At 44.0% G+C, this 18,907-nt stretch overlaps 1 protein-coding gene across 5 annotated transcripts in view; it reads right to left on the reverse strand.

Annotated features, from left to right (window-relative positions):
- Positions 1-18,907, reverse strand: part of LOC122715719 (nucleolysin TIAR) — a 472,996-nt gene that overhangs the window by 169,354 nt on the left and 284,735 nt on the right. Inside the window, exon 1 of one of the 5 annotated variants that reach the window (XM_043938123.1) lies at positions 17,489-17,784. The exons of the other annotated variants lie outside the window; for them this stretch is intronic. Within the exon in view, the coding sequence (XP_043794058.1) occupies positions 17,489-17,645 (157 nt within the window). The 5' untranslated portion in view covers positions 17,646-17,784. Of the gene's footprint in view, positions 1-17,488; positions 17,785-18,907 lie in introns of those variants that run through there. 5 annotated transcript variants of the gene reach the window in all.

Genomic DNA, 18,907 nt, shown 5'->3' on the forward strand with positions numbered 1-18,907 from the left:
GTCTCGAGTTCGCAATTCGCGGTCGAATGTGACTCTACACGTCCATCCCGTTCGTATGAATAATCAAAATATTTTGTTTCGTATACGCTATACGAATTTTAAGAAATAATCTGTTAAGATTGTAAATAAATACGACCATCCTTTACCATTTATAACACTAGCAAAATATTCTAATTGAACGTGTTTACGTATTTCAATATTACGTGTATTCGTAATATTGAAGGTTTGATTAAAAGGAATATTTGGTGAATCGAGATTTACGATTTTTCGTTTCCTCGAAATAATCTTTGGCGTACAAATAAGAATCTATTATAAGAGAAAGGAGTAGTCGATTTAAATAAATATTTGAGTGGAAGCCATATATTAGGATACTTTCCACTTTATCAAAGTTTGAATTCTGTACTCGTTTAACAGCGAGCTCGCTATTTAAAGAGCAAGTTTTCTTTTGAAATTAAATTTTTCTTTACACTTTCCTTCCACCGTCTACTTAGCAAAGACTTTGCTTCAAATTATATCACGGACCGATCTTGGACGGATTTTGTGAAATTTTCAAGCCGGCCTTCGAATTCTCCACACCATTTCCTTCTTCTCCTCCGCGACACGAAAATTTATATCGCGAATCTAATCTCAAACCAATTAAAAGAAAAACGGAAGAAAGGAAGAAAAGAGGAAGAAAAATACGAGGTAGTAGAAGTAATTATTTCCCAATCGCGTCGAAACGTTCCACGTTCCTTTTCTTCCAAAACTTTGCCCAAGAATAGCCTCGCCTGTATCACCGCAGACATTATTATCAGCCGAGCTTTTCGCGCCGATGTATTCTTCATTGTTCGTGCGAGCACAATTCTACACGAGCGCGGCGTCTCGCCTGTATTTTCTCCTAGAAACTTCATCCCCGCGTACGTGCCCATCGCGAGCAATATACCACTCAACAGGTTCGCTCGCCCATACGCAACTTTACATACAGCGAACCGTTTTGTTTTCATAGAGAGAGAGAGAGAGAGAGAGAGAGAGAGAGAGAGAGAGAGAGAGAGAGATTGGCGGGTATTCGAAAGCAAAACAATTAAATCGGTAACGAAGAAGTTGTCGCGGCGCGCACGAGTCACAAGAGAGTAGCCCTTCAACGAGAAAGCTCGTTGCGCGGGCCTCGTAACTCTCCACTTCGGTTAAGTGGTGTATATACACTCGTGTATAAGCTGGTACGGTTCAACCACGCCGAGCAATGAATCTCTTCCGCATCGGTGATTGCGCATTCGCGAAAAATTGCTCCGTAATGCGATCGACGGAGGAGAAGGGGGAGGGGGGAATAAATTCAGCGAGATAGAAAGATGCGCATTACGTAAGCAATCGTTAAACGATCGAAGATTCGAATAAGCCTGTGTTTAAAGTGCACGCCGTTCTAAGAATAATACGAATTTTCCCTTCTTTTCCTCTTCCCTTCTTCTTTTCTTCTCTTCCGAGGCCTCGTTAAAGTTCGATACATCTAATAATCTAACAGACCAATTTAATTTAATCCGCAGTTCGAGTTTATATATATATATATTTTTTTTTTGGAAAAATTTAAAATCGAATTTTAATCAACGATTTTAATCAATAGTGAGTTATATCTACTATATACGTACACGAAGAGGTATCTAACGTCGATCCATCGTATCCTTGGACGGCAAAATTCCAGACAGAGAGAGAGAGAGAGAGAGAGAGAGAGAGGTGTGAGATCGAGAAGCTTGGAGAACAGCTCGTTTGCGCGAGTTAGGGTGCTTAGGAGGAAGGGGGGGGGAGGGGAGGGCGAAGGAAGCGGTATTACGCTCTCCATTCGAGATTTCAAAATTTTGATCAATGATGATAACGACGACGAGAGCTCGGCGAAGGGATGAGGTCTCTCTCTCTCTCTCTCTCTCTCTCTGTCTCTCGAATCGAGTCAGCGGAGACGATAAAAAGCATCGGTTACAGATTGCGAAGAGCCACGAGAATGGAATGGCTCGGGCGAAGGAGGGGAGCGTGGCAAGAGGGGGGTTAAAGGTTGAAGGGAGAAGAGAAGAGATGGAAGAAGAGCGAGTTCGTATTAAGGGTAATGGGCATTATCTCCATCGATCCCGGCTCACTATCCTCCACCGCCCATCCCGTTCTCGCCCATCACCCACCACTATTCCAGAGCTTGGTCGGGTAGCCGGCTTCGTTCGTTCGCTCGTTCGAGTTGGTCAGGGCAAAAACGCATGGGAATTCATCCGTCTATGGTGGAAAACGGCGGATCGTGAAATGCGGGCAAGCTCGGCCAACGGATATCGGGGAGCGCATGCGTGAATAGCAGGGGTTTTCACCCCTTGAAAAAATGATTACCCATTGAAATCAGTGGATTTGTTAATGCGCCACTCGTTTCCGCGTGGCCGTAATTGAAAGAGCGTACCGCACTTCTCCTCCCTTCTCCACCCCTCCTTTTTTTCTCCCTCCCTCTTTCTCTTTCTCTCTCTCTCTCCTCCCCTCGATCCTCTCTATTATCGCCAGCAGACCCTTAACACGCGGCCAATTAAACCTCGATTTACGCGCAATTTCGTCAGATCGCGGTCAAGTTTTATTATTATTATTATTATTATTATTATTATTATTATTATTATTATTATTATTATTATTTCGGTGGACGTTTCCACCCATTGTTAACTCCGGTGATCCCGTGACGCGACAAAAACGTGTGGCTACACGTTTATACTTTATCGCTACCCGCTCTATTGTTTTCGGTAATATTTATCGGAGCGCGATAAAAATCCGTAGGCTATACGGAGGAGGGTGGAGGGGAGAGATCCGTATTCGTCGTGGCTCGAGGCAAATCATACGCGAAGCCTGGAAATCGATTTGTCACCGGCGAACGGATGAAAGTTTTAAACGAAAACGTCACTTACAACACGCCACTACTCCCATCCTCCTTCCCTCCCTCCCGTACACCTTTCTATTTCCCCGGGAAAAAGGGTAAATTCTTATTTTCGAGGCGCGTTGACCTTCGTTCGTCGATACTTGGAAATATCCGAAATTCCCTACCTTCCTTTCGATCTATCCATGTATCTATTTATTTATATAAAAAAAAAAAAAAAAAAAAAAAAAAGAAAGAAAGAAACGAAAAGAAAACTCTTCTTCGAGTTTCCTCCTCCTCGAATCTGCCGATATACTCTGCCGGATATTTCGCGCTACGCTCGATACGGTTCCTCGTATATCCCCTATCCCCGATTCGACGAAACAAAGGACGTGCACAAGGGTCCACGAGAGAAAGAGAGAGAGAGAGAAAGAGAGAGAAGAGAAAAGAAGGAAGACAGGGAATAACACGAGCGGAATGAACAGCAATCGACAACGATCAGCGTGCTTTCTCAAGCACGAGTAACGTGCGAGTAATTGGAAATTGCACGAGGCGCGCAAAAATCGAACCTCGGCATTTCAGTGTAACGAGCGCGTGTACATACAGGGTGTTAAAAAAGGCGGCAGCCGGAAAAATCGTTGGGGAGACTATGACCGATAATATTTTCAACCCCCGGTTATTTCGCGACAGTTGGATCGAAAACGCATCATCTCCACTCGTTCACTCCTGCTCGGCTCCACTTCTCAGCTCCTCGAGGACGATAAAAATCTCGGGATCCTCTTTCGCAAAGCTGACCGTTTATATCACGACGGTGGACCGCGTTCAGAAACCGCGCTCCATTTCCTAGAGAGAAATCTAAAAATCGGGCGTGGAGGGGGGCGAGGAGGAGATCGTGGAGGAGAGATTGCATTGGAAGTCGGGGAGCGGAGCCAATCAGATTTACGAGCGGGGGCATATCATGATCGCCTTTGCGACAATTAGTCACCGTCACCCCCCTTTCCAACTTGACGCTCCTTCTCGACCGGCCAGTAATGGAAAAGTGGTAAAACCCTCGTAAAAAGCGGACGAGGATCGGGGTATCGCCCAACCCCCTCCTTATCGCGAAACCCCCTTTTCGTTTCGACGTTTCGCCACGCCCCAATTTATGCACACCGATTTAAAGCGTTTAAAGCGGTTAAAGCGTCCCCTTTGACGCGTTCCGATTAATTTGCTTCCCTTTCGAAAAAGAAATATCCGATTTTCGATATCCGAGGCACTCGATCGTAAGGCGTTGAACGACGCGATATTTTGGGACAAGCTGTGATGAAGCTAGCAGTAGGTGAAAGCCTAGTAAAGGACTGTGTATTCTTTGCAAACTTCCTCTTTTTCTTTTCTTTTCTTTTCTTTTTTTTTTTTTGCATTCGAACTAGCCTCCAGGATCGGATATCAAAGGAAGAAAGCAGAGAAATAAATACAGGGGGAAGAATGTGGAGAGGCAACGGTAAGAAAAAAATTGATGACACAAGTCCCTCGCAGGAGGGAATTATCTTTCACGGCAGCTTGAAACCAGAAGATATCTGGATAGGAACGCGGCGAGACGCGTTTCAATGTTCCTCTTGACTAACCTTAACCCCCTCTCCCGATCGGTAGATCCTCGAAATTATCCGGAACATCCGGTTACATTATTACGTTATTGTTTTCGGGGAGGCAAAGTCTGGTAACCGAGTTCCTTGAAATTCGAATTCTGTAGGGCGGTATAATCCTTTGTAATCTCTTGGATCGTTCGAGGACATTGCTTTAAGATTGTGATATTTTCCGCAGGTTTAAAAGCGAATATGATACAAAGATAGATGGACTCGTATCGTTGTTTAGATAGTTTCAATTTTGCTAATATTTAGAAAAGATTTCGACATATAACGAGGATATATATATATGTAATGACAGTGAGATACACGTGTCGAGGAAAACCTTGGTTACACGTGGCAAGTGCAACAGCACTGGCTACACGTGTAAGTAATGGTCGACACGGGTCCTTTGAGACAAAGGAATCAACGTTGACGTATCACGTAGACGTATACTACCTCCATCCTTTTCTTCGTAAAACGCACTATTTTTATCCGTATAAATTACATAATTCTCATACATCGTGTAATTAATACACTTCCATAAGCTACTTAAGACGCATAATCTCGTTCTTTCTTAATTTAAATTTGCGATCTCTCTCTTTTTTTTTTATCTCTTTTTCTCGTCGATCGTTCCTTTAAAACGCATAAATTTCTTCTCCCCGGCCGACGGTAAATGGGCTGAAGTTGAACGAGAGAGGAAGTTTCTCGATAGAGTCGTAACGAAAAAGTACGCGGATAAACTGGACGAAAGGGGTGAGATTGGAAGATTGGGTGAATGGTACTGTTTCACGCGGCAGGATCCGCATGACGTGGCATTAAGATAGTAGCCCCTCCCTCCCCGGGAGGGTAATAAACAACGCGAACAAACTTTCCTCGTTAACCTATCGGTGAATTCGACAGAATTTCGCCGCTTACTTTGAATAAATCGGATAAAATTAATCTGTTACGCGCGCAACGAAGCCTAAACGCGCAAAAAAAGGGTTGATAATCCATTACCCCTCCTTCTCATTAAGGCAAGATTCGTTTCGAAAATAATCGGACGCCATTAAACGCTTTGAATCCTTTCGAATCATCCTTAATTTCAACCACAGTTGAATCGATGTAACGTAACCATGTACTGTGTATGTAAAAGTATTTATCCCCTCCCTCGAAGCCAAATGTTTCAAATGTTTAAAATTGCGGCACGATTGAACGATCATGATAAGAGTCTCGAAATTCGTATTTCGTGGTAAAATTCTCACACGAGACTCTCTTCTCGAAATAGAGTCGTCTATTTTAATTATGCACATAAGCGCAATTCGAATCGCATGATCGGTTGTCTTAACAATCATGATCAATTTTATCAAGAGGATATCGGTCAACAATAAGGCGTATGAATTCATTGCTCGCGTTACATTAAGGGACGTTGATTACTTCTGCCAATCGAGAGCGTGTATTTCGCATAGTGTATAACAACAGCTAATCCCGAAAGAAACCGTTCGAGAAACCGTTCCATCTCGTCCCTTTTCTTCGTGCCGCCCTGTTCGCGCGCGCCCCTCCATCTATCTTCGTTCGTTCGGCCGTAATTCAATTCGCGGAGCGGAGTGGAAGCATCAAAATATTAGCATATTGATCAGCCTACCTATCCCTCTCCCCCTCTCTTCCCCTTCCTCTCGCTGCTCTCTTAAATCCACAAGCGTGAAACGCACTTAATGCGAGCAACCACTTTGGCTGTTGCTACAGCGAGCGCAATATCCGTCGCCTGTTGCGATCATCATATTGTACTCGATCTCTGTACTCGATGCAAAAAAGAAAAAAAAAAGGAAGGCGAAAGAAAGAAAGTTGCGTTGATCAGCCCGATATACCTCGTATCGGTTGATTTGAAAAGAAAAAAAAGAAAAAAGAAAAGAAAAAAAGGAAAGTCCCTTCTCGTATTATTCGCTCGTATTCGTCACTGAGATGACTCGAAAGGGTCGAAGAAACTTTTTAGAATGCGAACGAGGACGAGGAGAATTCATTTATTGTATCGATATTAAGAGGGAAAAGAAAGGTTGGAGAAATTGATTTTATGAGCGTATGAATTTTTACGAAAGCGAAAACCTCGTTTCCCCTGTTATTTCGTCGAAATAATGGACGGTTTGTAACGAAGACGAAAAACGTGGTGACACGTGAGCGTGTCTAATGACCGCAAATTTGAACTTGGGGGAGGAGAGAGGGGGGAGCAATGTGAGGAGAGGAACGGAGTGTCCACGCTTGTCTTTTCAAACGACCCTCTCTCGCCACGCGACACGATCTGATTAAGGCGAATTTCACGGTACAAGTAATTTTCGAGCCCATAATAGAATTCGTTCTATGTATAAAACCCTTGAAAAGTCTGGAAATAATATAGACGGCCAAAGTTTCAGACGTTCAGGCGACGCGACGGTGTGACAAAATCGACGAGGCTTGTAACAAAAGCGTCGAATTAAATTCCCCCCTCCCACCCCGAGCCCCGTCCCTGCGATATTAAACGGTTATTTCGATTGCGACGCAACAGCGCGATTCGACGTCGATCGATTAATAGAAACGCGGTTTTAATGAAGCTGGCCAACCTGATAATTATTAATGTTTTCGATCGAGTAGTAACGAAATTCCATTAAGCGAAATCTTTCGCAAATTCGCGATAAAATTAACAGGGAATCCTAATTTACATGCTAAACCGTGAATTAGCTATCGCTTTCGAATTACATAGATTCCACAGTATGCAACGCGACGACCGTGATCTCGAAACGAAAAAAAAAAAAAAAAAAAAAAAAAAAACAAAATTTAATCACGTTTATTATAAGGATCGAATCGATCTATCATCGTATACGCCACCTTTTTCCATGATTTCACGAATAGGGGAACTCGGTCGTATCTCGCGTGATTTCTAATAAATTAACATTGGCCAACTTTATTATTACTCTATATCATCCCGGTAACCGGTGTCGAACCGGGACGATTTACGATGGATCGTGCATCTCGAGGCGCGAGAACTCGACCCAGTAAGGGAACACGACTTCCGCATCCGGCTTACAACTGCTACTTTATAGAGGTAGGAGATAGGATGGCGAGTATAGATAGGTTGGTATAGAGCCGGATACCTCGTCAGTCGGTCGACCGAACGGTTGACATCTCTATTTGGACGGCGCGCTACAACGTTTTGACATTTGCCGCTCGCTGAATTATGTCGTCGATTGATTTAGGGTGTTGCGTACGATTTGTTCTAAAATTTGTTCGAGGGGGAGGAAAAGCATTAGGAACGAGGAAAATCGGGATTCGATTCATCTGTTAGAGTGGCGTGTTGAAATATTTCGCGATAATTTTTATCCTTTTTTTTTTTTTTTTTTCTTTGTTTCGACGAGATAATTTTAATTCAAATTTATATTCGGCGAGAAAGCTTTCAGACGGCATTTTCAGGTGGAAAAATAAATAATGGATTTGAAACGTCGTCCTATTGTTATTTTTTTTTCTTGCGAGCGATTCGCATAGTTTTTCAACGCGCAATAATGTTTCAAAATAAAATATTTACACCGTGCAATCATGGGAAATAATATTGTTTCAACTTAATAATTAATTCATCTTGCGATAATTTCCTCGATCGTTCACTCCATGAATTGTACGTTGATTATTTAGCGAATGATACATAGCGATTTTTTTCTTCTCGATAAATATATGTAGATATACATTTGTGTATCGATCGGAATAGAAAAAGAGAAACGTGAAAAAAAAAGGAAGAAGAGAAAAAAGGAAAAGGAGAAGGAAGAATAATATCCCTTTTTTCTATTCAACGTTTTTCGCCCATTCATAAAGTTAAACAGAAGGGAAAACCCCTTGTGTGACCTCACCATTAAGAATCCGATTACTAGCTTAATGCACTTTTAGCTTCGAACAATAACAAAGTTTAAAGTATCAGAATTTTTAATACGACCTTATAAATGGATCAAATGATTCAATTATCGTATTATATATGTATTAAACTTAATAAAATAAAATAGGGCTGAAGAGAGCGTCTCTCAAATTATATTATTTATCATATATCATTTTCACGATCGGAAACTTTCCAAACCAAAACTTTCCCCTTCCCGTCCCATAACCGTCAACTCCGTAGCGAAAATGAAAATTTTAATAATTTCCCAAGTGTGAAATAATAATTTTTCCAGGATGTATCGTCTCGCGGTCATTCGTTTTGCCAGATACACGATTCGTGTATTTCGTGTCGGGCGCGCAATTCATCGTGCCCCGTTTGAAATAGATAATACACAATGCGCAAGAAGCTTCCATTATCTCGGATCGGAAGCAACGACGAGAGGGGAGGAAAGAAAATTTGCGAGCACGCTCGCAGACAATTTTTTCCTCCCTTTCTTCTTTCTTTTTTTCCCTCCCCTCCCCCATTGGAAAAGCGATCTGTTGTCGATCGGGAACTAACGGGTTAGGGACTTTTTCTTACGGAATCGTCTTTCATGGCTGACTCCTTCTCATGCCAAATTTTAGATTTATCCGTCGCCCCGAAAGGGGGTCAGATTTTGCTCTCCGCCAGTCAAGGCAGCCGGCCAACTGCACGCAAATCCATGCGGTTTTCCACGTGTAATCCACAACCAGACTTCATCGCCCCTTCCTCCCTATCCCCGCGAAATCATAAGATAGAAGAAGAACGGAAAGGGGCTGGTTGGTATTCGAGGAGGATCTCTCGGATCCTCGTGCGTCGTCCACTTCCGTGATGTTTCGTTCCCTCGACGTATCTTGGCGTCGTCGTAGCCGTAGCCGTAGCCGTAGCCGTAGCCGTAGTCGTAGTCGTAGCCGTAGTCGTAGTCGTCGTCGTCGTCGTCGTCGGTGCACCCACCCTTATATCCTGCCCACCCAACCTCTTAGATATCGTCCCAATATTTCTGTCCGCAGCCGAATATCTTTGTGCCCTCCCCTCCCCCGTGTGTCGCATCTCGCCATCTCCCCATCCCCGTCTCCCCCTTCCCCCCCTTTCTCCGTCTATCTATCCGTATGGCGTGCACCGTATTGGAAGAGCGACAGGGGAGGTATGTACGTGACCGTTTGATACGCTCGTACGGTTTTTACCACGGAAATGCTGTCCTAAGCATCGACCGAGGGCTCATTCTCGGCCAAAACAATATCGTTTCACCCTCTCTCGCGTACCCGCCTAGGTGTCCCCTCGCTTCCTCGGTCGCAGGACACATACACACACACACACACACACGCGCACGCACGTACGCACGCACACAGAGAAAAAGGGAGAGAGAGGGTCCGCTCTTCGCCCTGAAACCCAACCGGTTAACCGACGGACCGACCACGCTCGCCTACGAGTTGTAGGTCGTTCGGTCCTCTGGGTCCCTCTCTCCGCCAATACGGGGGAGGAAGCTGGTACGACTGGCTGGGTTACAACAGCGGCCGGGCCGCAACATTGGTATATCGGCCATGCTATACCCCTTCGTCTCCATCAAGTTTAACTTGGCGCAGCGAATTTCCAAGTACCGTTTTACGAGTTTTCGTTGCCGCTGGGAATAGACGGATCAGTCGTTACGCGAGCTCGGTAAATGTTGTTCCCGAACAAGTGACTCTACTCTCGAATCTATAGAGATCTCTCCATACTCTCTCTCTCTCTCTATAATCAATTTTGCAGATGGATTTACAATTCGTTTGCTATCTTACAGTTATGTGGGATATGTTGTATCGTTAATTAGTTGAAAATAGGTGTTTCTTTTTTTTCCTTTTTTTTCCTTTTTTTTTTTTTTTTGCCCCCCCTATCGATTTCGATCGAGATTTGTTGTTGCGCCGAATTCCACTCCGTTTCTGTGTCGTGTATTGTTTGCTTTTTTACTATTTTTTTTTTTCCCCCCGTTGCCATGATACAATGCTCGTGTTTGCGTGTTTTTGTTTGGCATTGTTGTAACCGGAATTCTACCGGGTAGGAGCGGAAAACGTTGGAAAATGTTTGCTCGATGTGTTTCCCTCGTGTTTACAGTTCTTGCGAAAACTTATGCAAAAGTGTTTCGCCCCTTACGTATTTGACGAAGTCGGAAATAAAATTAATATTTAAGAAGAACGAAATTTCCTTCGTACGTTTCCAATGAATATTAGTTACGTTACGTTTGGATAAAAAATTGTAACGAAGGGAAAGGCAACGTCGCGACGAAGGGAATCCCTCAGCTCCACCGTACGAAGGGCCGTCGTGCTTGGAAACGTACTCGAGTGTCGAAACTCGGGTGTCTTGTTCGCGATGCGTGCGCGAAATAACGCCATGTTTCCACGATAAAACTGGATACTTTTTCCAACTACTCGTGGCACGATTCTTCTCATTTAAATTTTTATAAATCTCATCTACAATCTCGCTTCACTTTCGTAATTTACCTTCCTTGCCGCAAAGGAGGAAGGGAGGAAGGGGAAATTCTTGGTTGAAATGAAATGTAAATCGAACAAATTAAAATCGATTTAAAAATCGGGCTTGCATAATACGCGCGTATAATTAAAAGCGTCCAAAAATTTCTTCGAAATGAATTAATTTAACGATTGTTTAATTATATCGAAATAAATAAATAAATACCTCCCGTATTTTTGGAAATTTTATAATATTCGATGAGACGACGAAATTACGCACAAGTCGTTCAATTTCGTTTTTCTTTTTTTTTTTTTTATTATTATTATTATCCTATGCTATGTTATACGTCGTATTAAAGATTTTACTTGGTGGTATGCGGATATTGACAATCCGCAACCTGCGACTATAGCTCGACAATACGTAGTCACGATATTTATAGATATTATCGTGATAACTAACAAGGTCATATTTTTCTTTTCTGGCTTCCTGATCAATGATTCCAACGTTTTATCCCCGGTTGCCGGTTTCATCCGTTTCGGGGCGCGATAATTTATTTAAAAATTGATTCGAAATATCAACATCAAGTCAAGGCGGGTTTCCCCCCGTAGAAAAATTTTCGATCAACAATTATCCCCTGGTTACGAATCGGATATTTCGATAAATGTTAAATCAATTTTACACGAACGAAACGCAATAACGGCGAATATAAATGGGAAGTTCTGAAACTGTTGTCACTTCTGCGTATAATAATATCTCGATAAAAGCGTTCCAGGAGTAATTCTAAAAACAGGTGGAGGGAGAAAATGGGGAGGGGGGAGGAAAAAAAATTTCATCATAAACGGGAGCGCGAGGTTCAATTAATACACGAAAGTACGTATATTCTGGCCGGAACGAAAATAACAGAGCGCGTTCGGAAACGCGCTCTCCCGATCCCGATCCGATACCTCCGCCTCCGCACAGTCGCAATTTCTACCAATTAATAATGGCAATTATCCATAGAATTAACAATGCCAACAGTTGTTACGACACAACGCCGGCAGTTGATCGCACAACGCTCAATATTGAACGTTACTTTATACACGGCCTGCACGGTGTAATTAATTAATAATCAAATTCATACGCGCGAACCCGTAACGAACGAACCTGTCCTCGAGCAATTGGAAGAGATCAAATCGCGCGTCCACGAATCGCCTTTTCGATACACCCTTTTCCTTTCCTTTTCCTCGAAGAATCGAATCTTTCCTCGAAGATGCAAATCAACACAAGAAATTCCTTTTCTTTTCTTTTCTTTTTTTTTTTTTTTTTAAATCTATTGAATGTATTCTTTTAAATATNACACCCTTTTCCTTTCCTTTTCCTCGAATCGAATCTTACCTCGAAGATGCAAATCAACACAAGAAATTCCTTTTCTTTTCTTTTCTTTTTTTTTTTTTTTTTTAAATCTATTGAATGTATTCTTTTAAATACAGGGAGAGGGAGGGGGTCGCTATTACTCGCGAACGCCAGTGTTCCAAGCGGTACGCGCACGCACAGGGGTAGTAGTTTAGAAGGGGGAGGGAGGGCGAAGGAAGGCGCGGAAAACGCGGAAACTTGAGCGCGGAGGTGAATAAAGTGGCCTCGAAGCGGCTCGTTGGCAAGAGGCCGGCGACGGCCGAGGGGATGGAAGGGTGGGTGAATATAGAAAGACTGGCTGGTTACCACCCCTTACGAGGTAGCTACGTGGCATTCAGCGGCGCGGATGGCGGTGGCGCGGCCTGGCGCGCCAACTAAAATTGAATCTGGGGACGAAACTTGGGTAACCTCGTCAGGAAACCGAAGCTAAAGCCATCCATCGCCTCCGCGTCCTTTCGTCGTCGCCCCCCTCCCTCCATTCTCGGCTTCTGCCCCATCTTAGAAAATTGCGCGAATCCTTTTCCCAAAAAAGGGGCGCGAATTCTTCTGAAACGAAAATCGTGATGCCGGTTTCCTACGATCTCTGTCGCGTCCTCTGTCTGTGTATATAAATGATAAATCGAAGGGGTTGATGGGAGGGAGGCGAATTTCTCGAATTCCTCCGTGTCTTGGTACGAACGAAACGATTGGTCCGAACTTTGTTGCTCGTTAATCTCGTTGCAGAGTTTAAGAGCCGTAGATAGTGATACTTTAGCAGGAATCGTTAATGCGGCCCGTTCATAAATTTCAAGAGTTTATGGGATCAATAACTTGAAATAGAATTTCTTTCGAGGGGGGTAGTATAATACTTGGTACATTACAGTGTCCCGTGACTCGCGATATTTCTCGATTTAATTTCGCTCCCTGTCTCCATTGCTCTCGTTATTAACGTTATTACCACGCCCCCTTGAATCCAATTATTCTCTCTATGGGATCGAGATAAAATTCAAAAATTCCAACGGTGGAAAAAAATTCACGATTCACCATTACTCCTCGACATGTTTCCTCGATCGCGTTTAAACGTTTAAACTCCTCCTCGCCGGTATACGATCGAATTTACGGCCGAACAAGTTTACAAGAGTCTCTCTATTTTTTTCCCCCCATATATCTGTACATCGATCGAGCTCAATCAACACTGATCGTTCGATCGATGTTTAAAATTAATAAATATGAAAATTTATTCTTTAGCGCGCGAAAGAATGTCGTTGCGAAAGAAGGAAAAAGAGAGCGTCCCATAACAAACCCTTTGGCGAAGGTGTTCGGAGGCGAAGGTCGCGTTTTAACGAAATTTCCTACTAAAGGGAATAATTTGCGCGACGAATCCTTTACACTTTCCTTCTCCCTTAACCGACAGTAAACAGAATTAATTTTCTTCTTATCTTCTAGAAAAAGAGAGAGAGAGAGAGAGAGACACCTTCCATCCTCTCTGATATTCTCCATCGGTTGTAAATAATTGAACAATCCCATCCCGTGTCGTCGCTACTCTGGGACCACTCTTCGTTATCCCGACACGAGTCGTTCGGCCGCGGAAACAGGTAGCCTTAACACCTCTGAAGGAAAAGAAAATTCCTCTCTTAAACTGGTCCACGTATCCGGCACGTTGCGTGCGTTGCCACGTTAAATGGTCGACCACGTGAACGATCGAGGAAAAAGAAAAAAGAAAAAAGAAAAAAGAAAAGGAGTAAGTGACTTTAACTCTTTTATATCCACATAATTTTTAACACCGTTCGCTCTTTAAATATTTTAAAGTAAATATTTGATTTCAAATGATTAATAAAATTATATATATATATTCTTCATTCTGTAAAAAAATATATTCCAAACAATCGAATGCTCCAATCGAATTGATCGAAGCGATGTTGTCAATCGAATTTTGTTAAGCTCGAATTTCGAAGGACGACGAGCTTCGGACGAGATGGTGTCTCTAATCCTTAAGTAATTAACGGGATTGATCCACGTCGGGTCCCCGATACGAGGCCAAATGCCGTGACGTCTGGTGGTCTTCGATAAATTCCACGCATCCACTTGTACTACGTAGGTACAACGTGCATGCCACGCAGGTAGTATACGTGGCGAAGTGGCACGATGCCGGGACTTGCGCCCTTGTTACGCTCCCACGACACGTACACTCGCGATGTAACGGTAACTACAGTTAGTACGTGCTAAGTGTGCACGGCTAGGGATTGCCCTATTGGCAGTTCTACGTATTCCGCCGCTCTGGATTACACATACGTGGATAAACACGCCTTTGAACGGCTTGTCGCGCCACGCATTATCGCGCCGATTTATTCTTCTTTTCCTCGCCTTCTCTCTCCTTTTCCTTTTTTTTTTTTTTTTTTTGATTTCTTATTTCTTGGCTCGTACGATAAGGGATGATCGGTCGATGATTCATCGTTGGTAGAAATTGATCGCGATGATACGATAAAAGTGATAGAATCGACGATCGCACGGACATCTTTTGTTAAGTACACGTTGAGGTTTATATTTTGGTAAAAAAGGGGAATTTAAATCTCTACTAAATTATCGGCAAATAAGTGGCGGTGCTTCTTCTCGAAACAGTCGATTCTAGGAGAGCCGGCAGAATTGTTTAATGCTTTCGTTCGAAAACGTAAACAAACGTTTATAGGAAAGTAAATTTAAAAAGGGAGCCAGTGAATATCCTCTTACTGCGAATCTCCAGCTCTCTTTCTCTCTCTCTCTCTCTATGTATATATATATATATATATATATCGTCTCCCCCGATTTTTCTCGGTATCTTTTCTAAACTTTTATTGTACATCATGCCGGACAAATGATCCTTTACCTCGCTGCAACAATATCGAGGCTATTTTTAGTTACGGTGCACAACTTTAACGATTATCATGTATCTTGGATAAAAGATAGTCAATAACTGGAAATTGCTTCGGGGATAACTTTGCGTATTCAAACTTTAAAATTACATAATCAAATACGATCTCGAAAGTTGGTTCCGATTTTCTTACAGACAAATTTCATAATATCGTCGATCGTAAGAGATTCGCGAGAGATGGACGTTTGTCAAAGAAACCTTGAATTGAAAAATGATTAATTTTTCACGATTAAAAAAAAAAAAAAAAAAAAAAAGAAAAAAAAGAAAGAAGAGAGAAAAAGGAGAAAAATAAAAGAGATATATCGTATGGTTTAACGAGCAACTTCGAATAACCGTGAAGGAACGAGGTGAATTTCACGATGCGAAATCAATGCGAGAGCAATTTGTAATCAGAGCCTCGTCGCGATCGCACGGATGAAATTGCCGTACTCGACTTACAGCAACAACGAGAAAATTGGAGCGGCTGTGCGACAGTAAACACCGTTCGAAAAAAGAAATCCAATGAACGAGAGAGATAGAGATAGAGAGAGAGAGAGAGAGAGAGAGAGAGAGAGAGAGACGTACATAGCCAATCGACGGATAAAGGTTCGAGTGTACCCCTTGAATATCTACCATCCCAAAGGATCCGTCCCACCAACTTTTCAACCCTCGTCTATTCGACGATAGAATTCAAGCTTCGATAGGTATCCGTATCGAAAACGGAACAACCGTGTTGCGTACAGCCACGGTTTCCATTGTAATCCAGATACAGCACCGGTACGTGCTAAGTGCGCGCAGTTAAGTGTCCCTCTATCCGCGGATACATCCACTCCACGGATTCGGTTTACTCGCGTCGACGATGGAAAGGAGATACACGCGCGTTCGCGAAACGAAACGATCTCTCTGGAACTGGAGAGAGAGTTCCGTCGTCGTTGCGAATCGGGGTCCACACGCGTATCGAAACGGGGTCCTCCCGCACGGAATAGAGGGCACTTGCGACACGATGGAACGCGATACGGTTTCGATACTACGCAACGTTAAAGCGCCTAGGATGCCGAGGAGATTTCGCTGGGCAACGAAGAAAGATTCTGGCAGGAATGTCGTTCGAGTAGCGACTACAAAGTCCTGGCTACGCGCCAATGTCGTTTCTTTTTTCTTCTTCTCTTCCTTTTTTTCCTTTTCTTTTCTTCTTTTTTTTCTTTTTCTCTCCCCTCCCCCCACCCTCTCCCCCCGTTTTTCCGCGGCTTTTGTCAAGCCGGTGGCCGAGTTATAAATTTTTAATCGAGCTATAACGTTTCGTCGAGGCTCACGGTAAATGTTTATTAGCCGGTAATTACTGGGGGATAATTGCTCGGGGCCGGTGGTAGATCCCGAGCAGTCGAGGGACGGAGTCGCGCGCCGGTCACGAACGCTAATCGAGAAAAGTCGACATCCGTAATGGGAGCAATTAATTCCTGGCGATCAACGTTATTACTTTCACGAGCATCTTAGAAAGCCGGCACGTATATATGTATATATATATATATATATATATTCCAATTTCTATGCGGGTCACATCCAGATCAGCCGGCCTTGCGATCCTCCCTCCCGTAACTTTCCGCCCCCTCGCGCACCCTACAAGAAGTTAGCACTTCTTTTATGGACGCCGGAATTGGAACACAGAATTGCGGTAGTTTCGCGGCAAAAGTATCAGAATGTTACGTATGAGATAAAACGGGAATAAAAATCGTCGAACCGCGTTGCTTTCGCGCGATACTTATAAAACCGCGTCGAGGAAATTATTGAAGACAGAGAGAGAGAGGAATCGTATTGCATCGAGATAAACAAAGACGATTAGAAAACGTATTCATCGTAGACTTCGATCCGGATTACGCGTTCGAAAATTCTCGACACGAAATATTTCTTCCACAAAATGCGAAACTTCATTGATCGGAAAATTCGACCGTTTCGTTTATGTATTTTCTTTGACGAGAAATACGCAAATACGCGTGTATCAAACATCGATCGAGCAGGGAGGGAAATTGATTGATGGAAATTCATCGTTGAATCACACTTGACAACGCTTCGTACTTTTTTTTTCCCCCCCGCCAATTTGTCAATTTTTCGACAATAGGAGGGACGAAAAGAGGACGAAAAGAGGACGAAAAGAGAATACGGAGCGTGTTACGATTCGGGTCGGCGAAACGTTAAGCGAAATCCTTCCTTCGTTATGCACGATAATTTGATCGTTATGTTACGATAATTTGGTTAATTCGCGATTTAAGAGAGCAATGAAATGGAGCACGAGGGTTAGGAGGGAAGGGTGGCGGGAGTGTAAGTTTAGCGACGTATATCGTTCACGGATTGACAGGAGGCAACGGAGCATACACTCGAAGCGGCACAATGTACCGGTTAAATTTATCTTAGAGCCGGGCTCGAACGATAGTGCAAAGCCATAAATCTGTAGTATAAAGCGGTACCTGATTTGTTGCCGGCTGTTGCCGTGTGGGTGAGCGTAGCTGCTGCGGTCAGCTTAGGCGGTTCTATCTTCTGCGGCATGCTGTGCGCCGGTATAGGGCCAGGATTCGTCATGGTGGTCATGGTGGTGGGCATCATCAAGGTCGACATGGTCAGCATCTTCGGGCCGTTCTCGTTTCGCCGAACGGCGAACGTGTTTCTCCTCCTTACCGTTTCGTCACGACGTGATGACCCGTTGTACGACGATTACTGTCGGTACGCGCCACCGCACGCCGAATTTTCCACGGCGTTACAACCCTCCTGCTTCCCCTTCTTTCTCCTCTTCCTCCTCCGCCTCCTTCTCCTCCTCCTCCTCCTCCTCCTCCTCCTTCTCCTCCTCCTCCTTCCCCGGCTCTCGATCGAGGAGACGGTATCGCGTCTTCGGACGATTGAAAACGTGCAGGGTGCGCGCACGTTTAGACGGCCGAGAAACCGCGATGACGGCTAAGCGTGGATCGATCGTTTATGGCCCGTATCGAGAGTGGCATATTACCTCTGTATCGGTAATAAATATTTTGAAAAGACCAACTGGTGTCACAATCACAATCGTGTTTTCGCGCCGTGTGTCGTGGTTGACGGGTGAATCGGAGTACTCACCGCATACCATCCGTCTACGCGGCGTCTATTTATCGCGGCGTCACCAAGATCGCGCTAACTCCTCCCCCTCGCCACATTACTTTACCATCCTGGCCTCGCGCTCCACACTGCCTCGCCTCGCGATCTTCCTCGAGAGAATCCTCCCCCCCGAAAACTTTCTCGCGGCTTCTCCCTCCTCACCACCTACCCTTCTCCGTTTACTCTCCAACCACGCTCAAACGAAACACGAAAATCTCTCTCTCTCTCTTTCTTTATTCTCTATATATTTATCTATCCGCCTTCCAGATTTTCTATTCGATCCGAGATTTACAAATCTCTCTCTTCAAATCCGGGTCCACCATCCGTGACGCGACACGATTTTTTTCCCCCAAAAAATCGAAAAAAATCACACGTGGCTCGAGGTTTCCTTCTTCTCTTGCGATTCTTCTACGATTCCACCCGATCGACGAATCAATCACCACAATCAAGAGCCACCACCAACTTCCCCTCCCTCTTCTCGTCTCACTCACTCGAACAAGTTTCTTTCTCTCTTTCACACCCTTTCCTTTCTCCTCCTCCCCCTTCTCTTCCCTTTTCACTTCTCACACTTTCCTCTTCTCCGCCCCGTCTAATGATAATCGTCGCCAAGGCTGTGTCAATCGAGAAAACCGCCAACGACGCGAACACTGTCGTTACGTGTCACCAGCAGCAGGAGAGGAGAGTGCGTCGGGTGCGTGAACGGCACACGCGGTGTGCTGGCGCGTCCGTGCCACACACGAGACGCCGGAGATTGTCCTGCTGTTATC

This window comes from Apis laboriosa, unplaced genomic scaffold, assembly GCF_014066325.1.
Source record: "Apis laboriosa isolate Shangri-la unplaced genomic scaffold, ASM1406632v1 scaffold40_cov151, whole genome shotgun sequence".
Lineage (NCBI taxonomy): Eukaryota > Metazoa > Arthropoda > Insecta > Hymenoptera > Apidae > Apis > Apis laboriosa.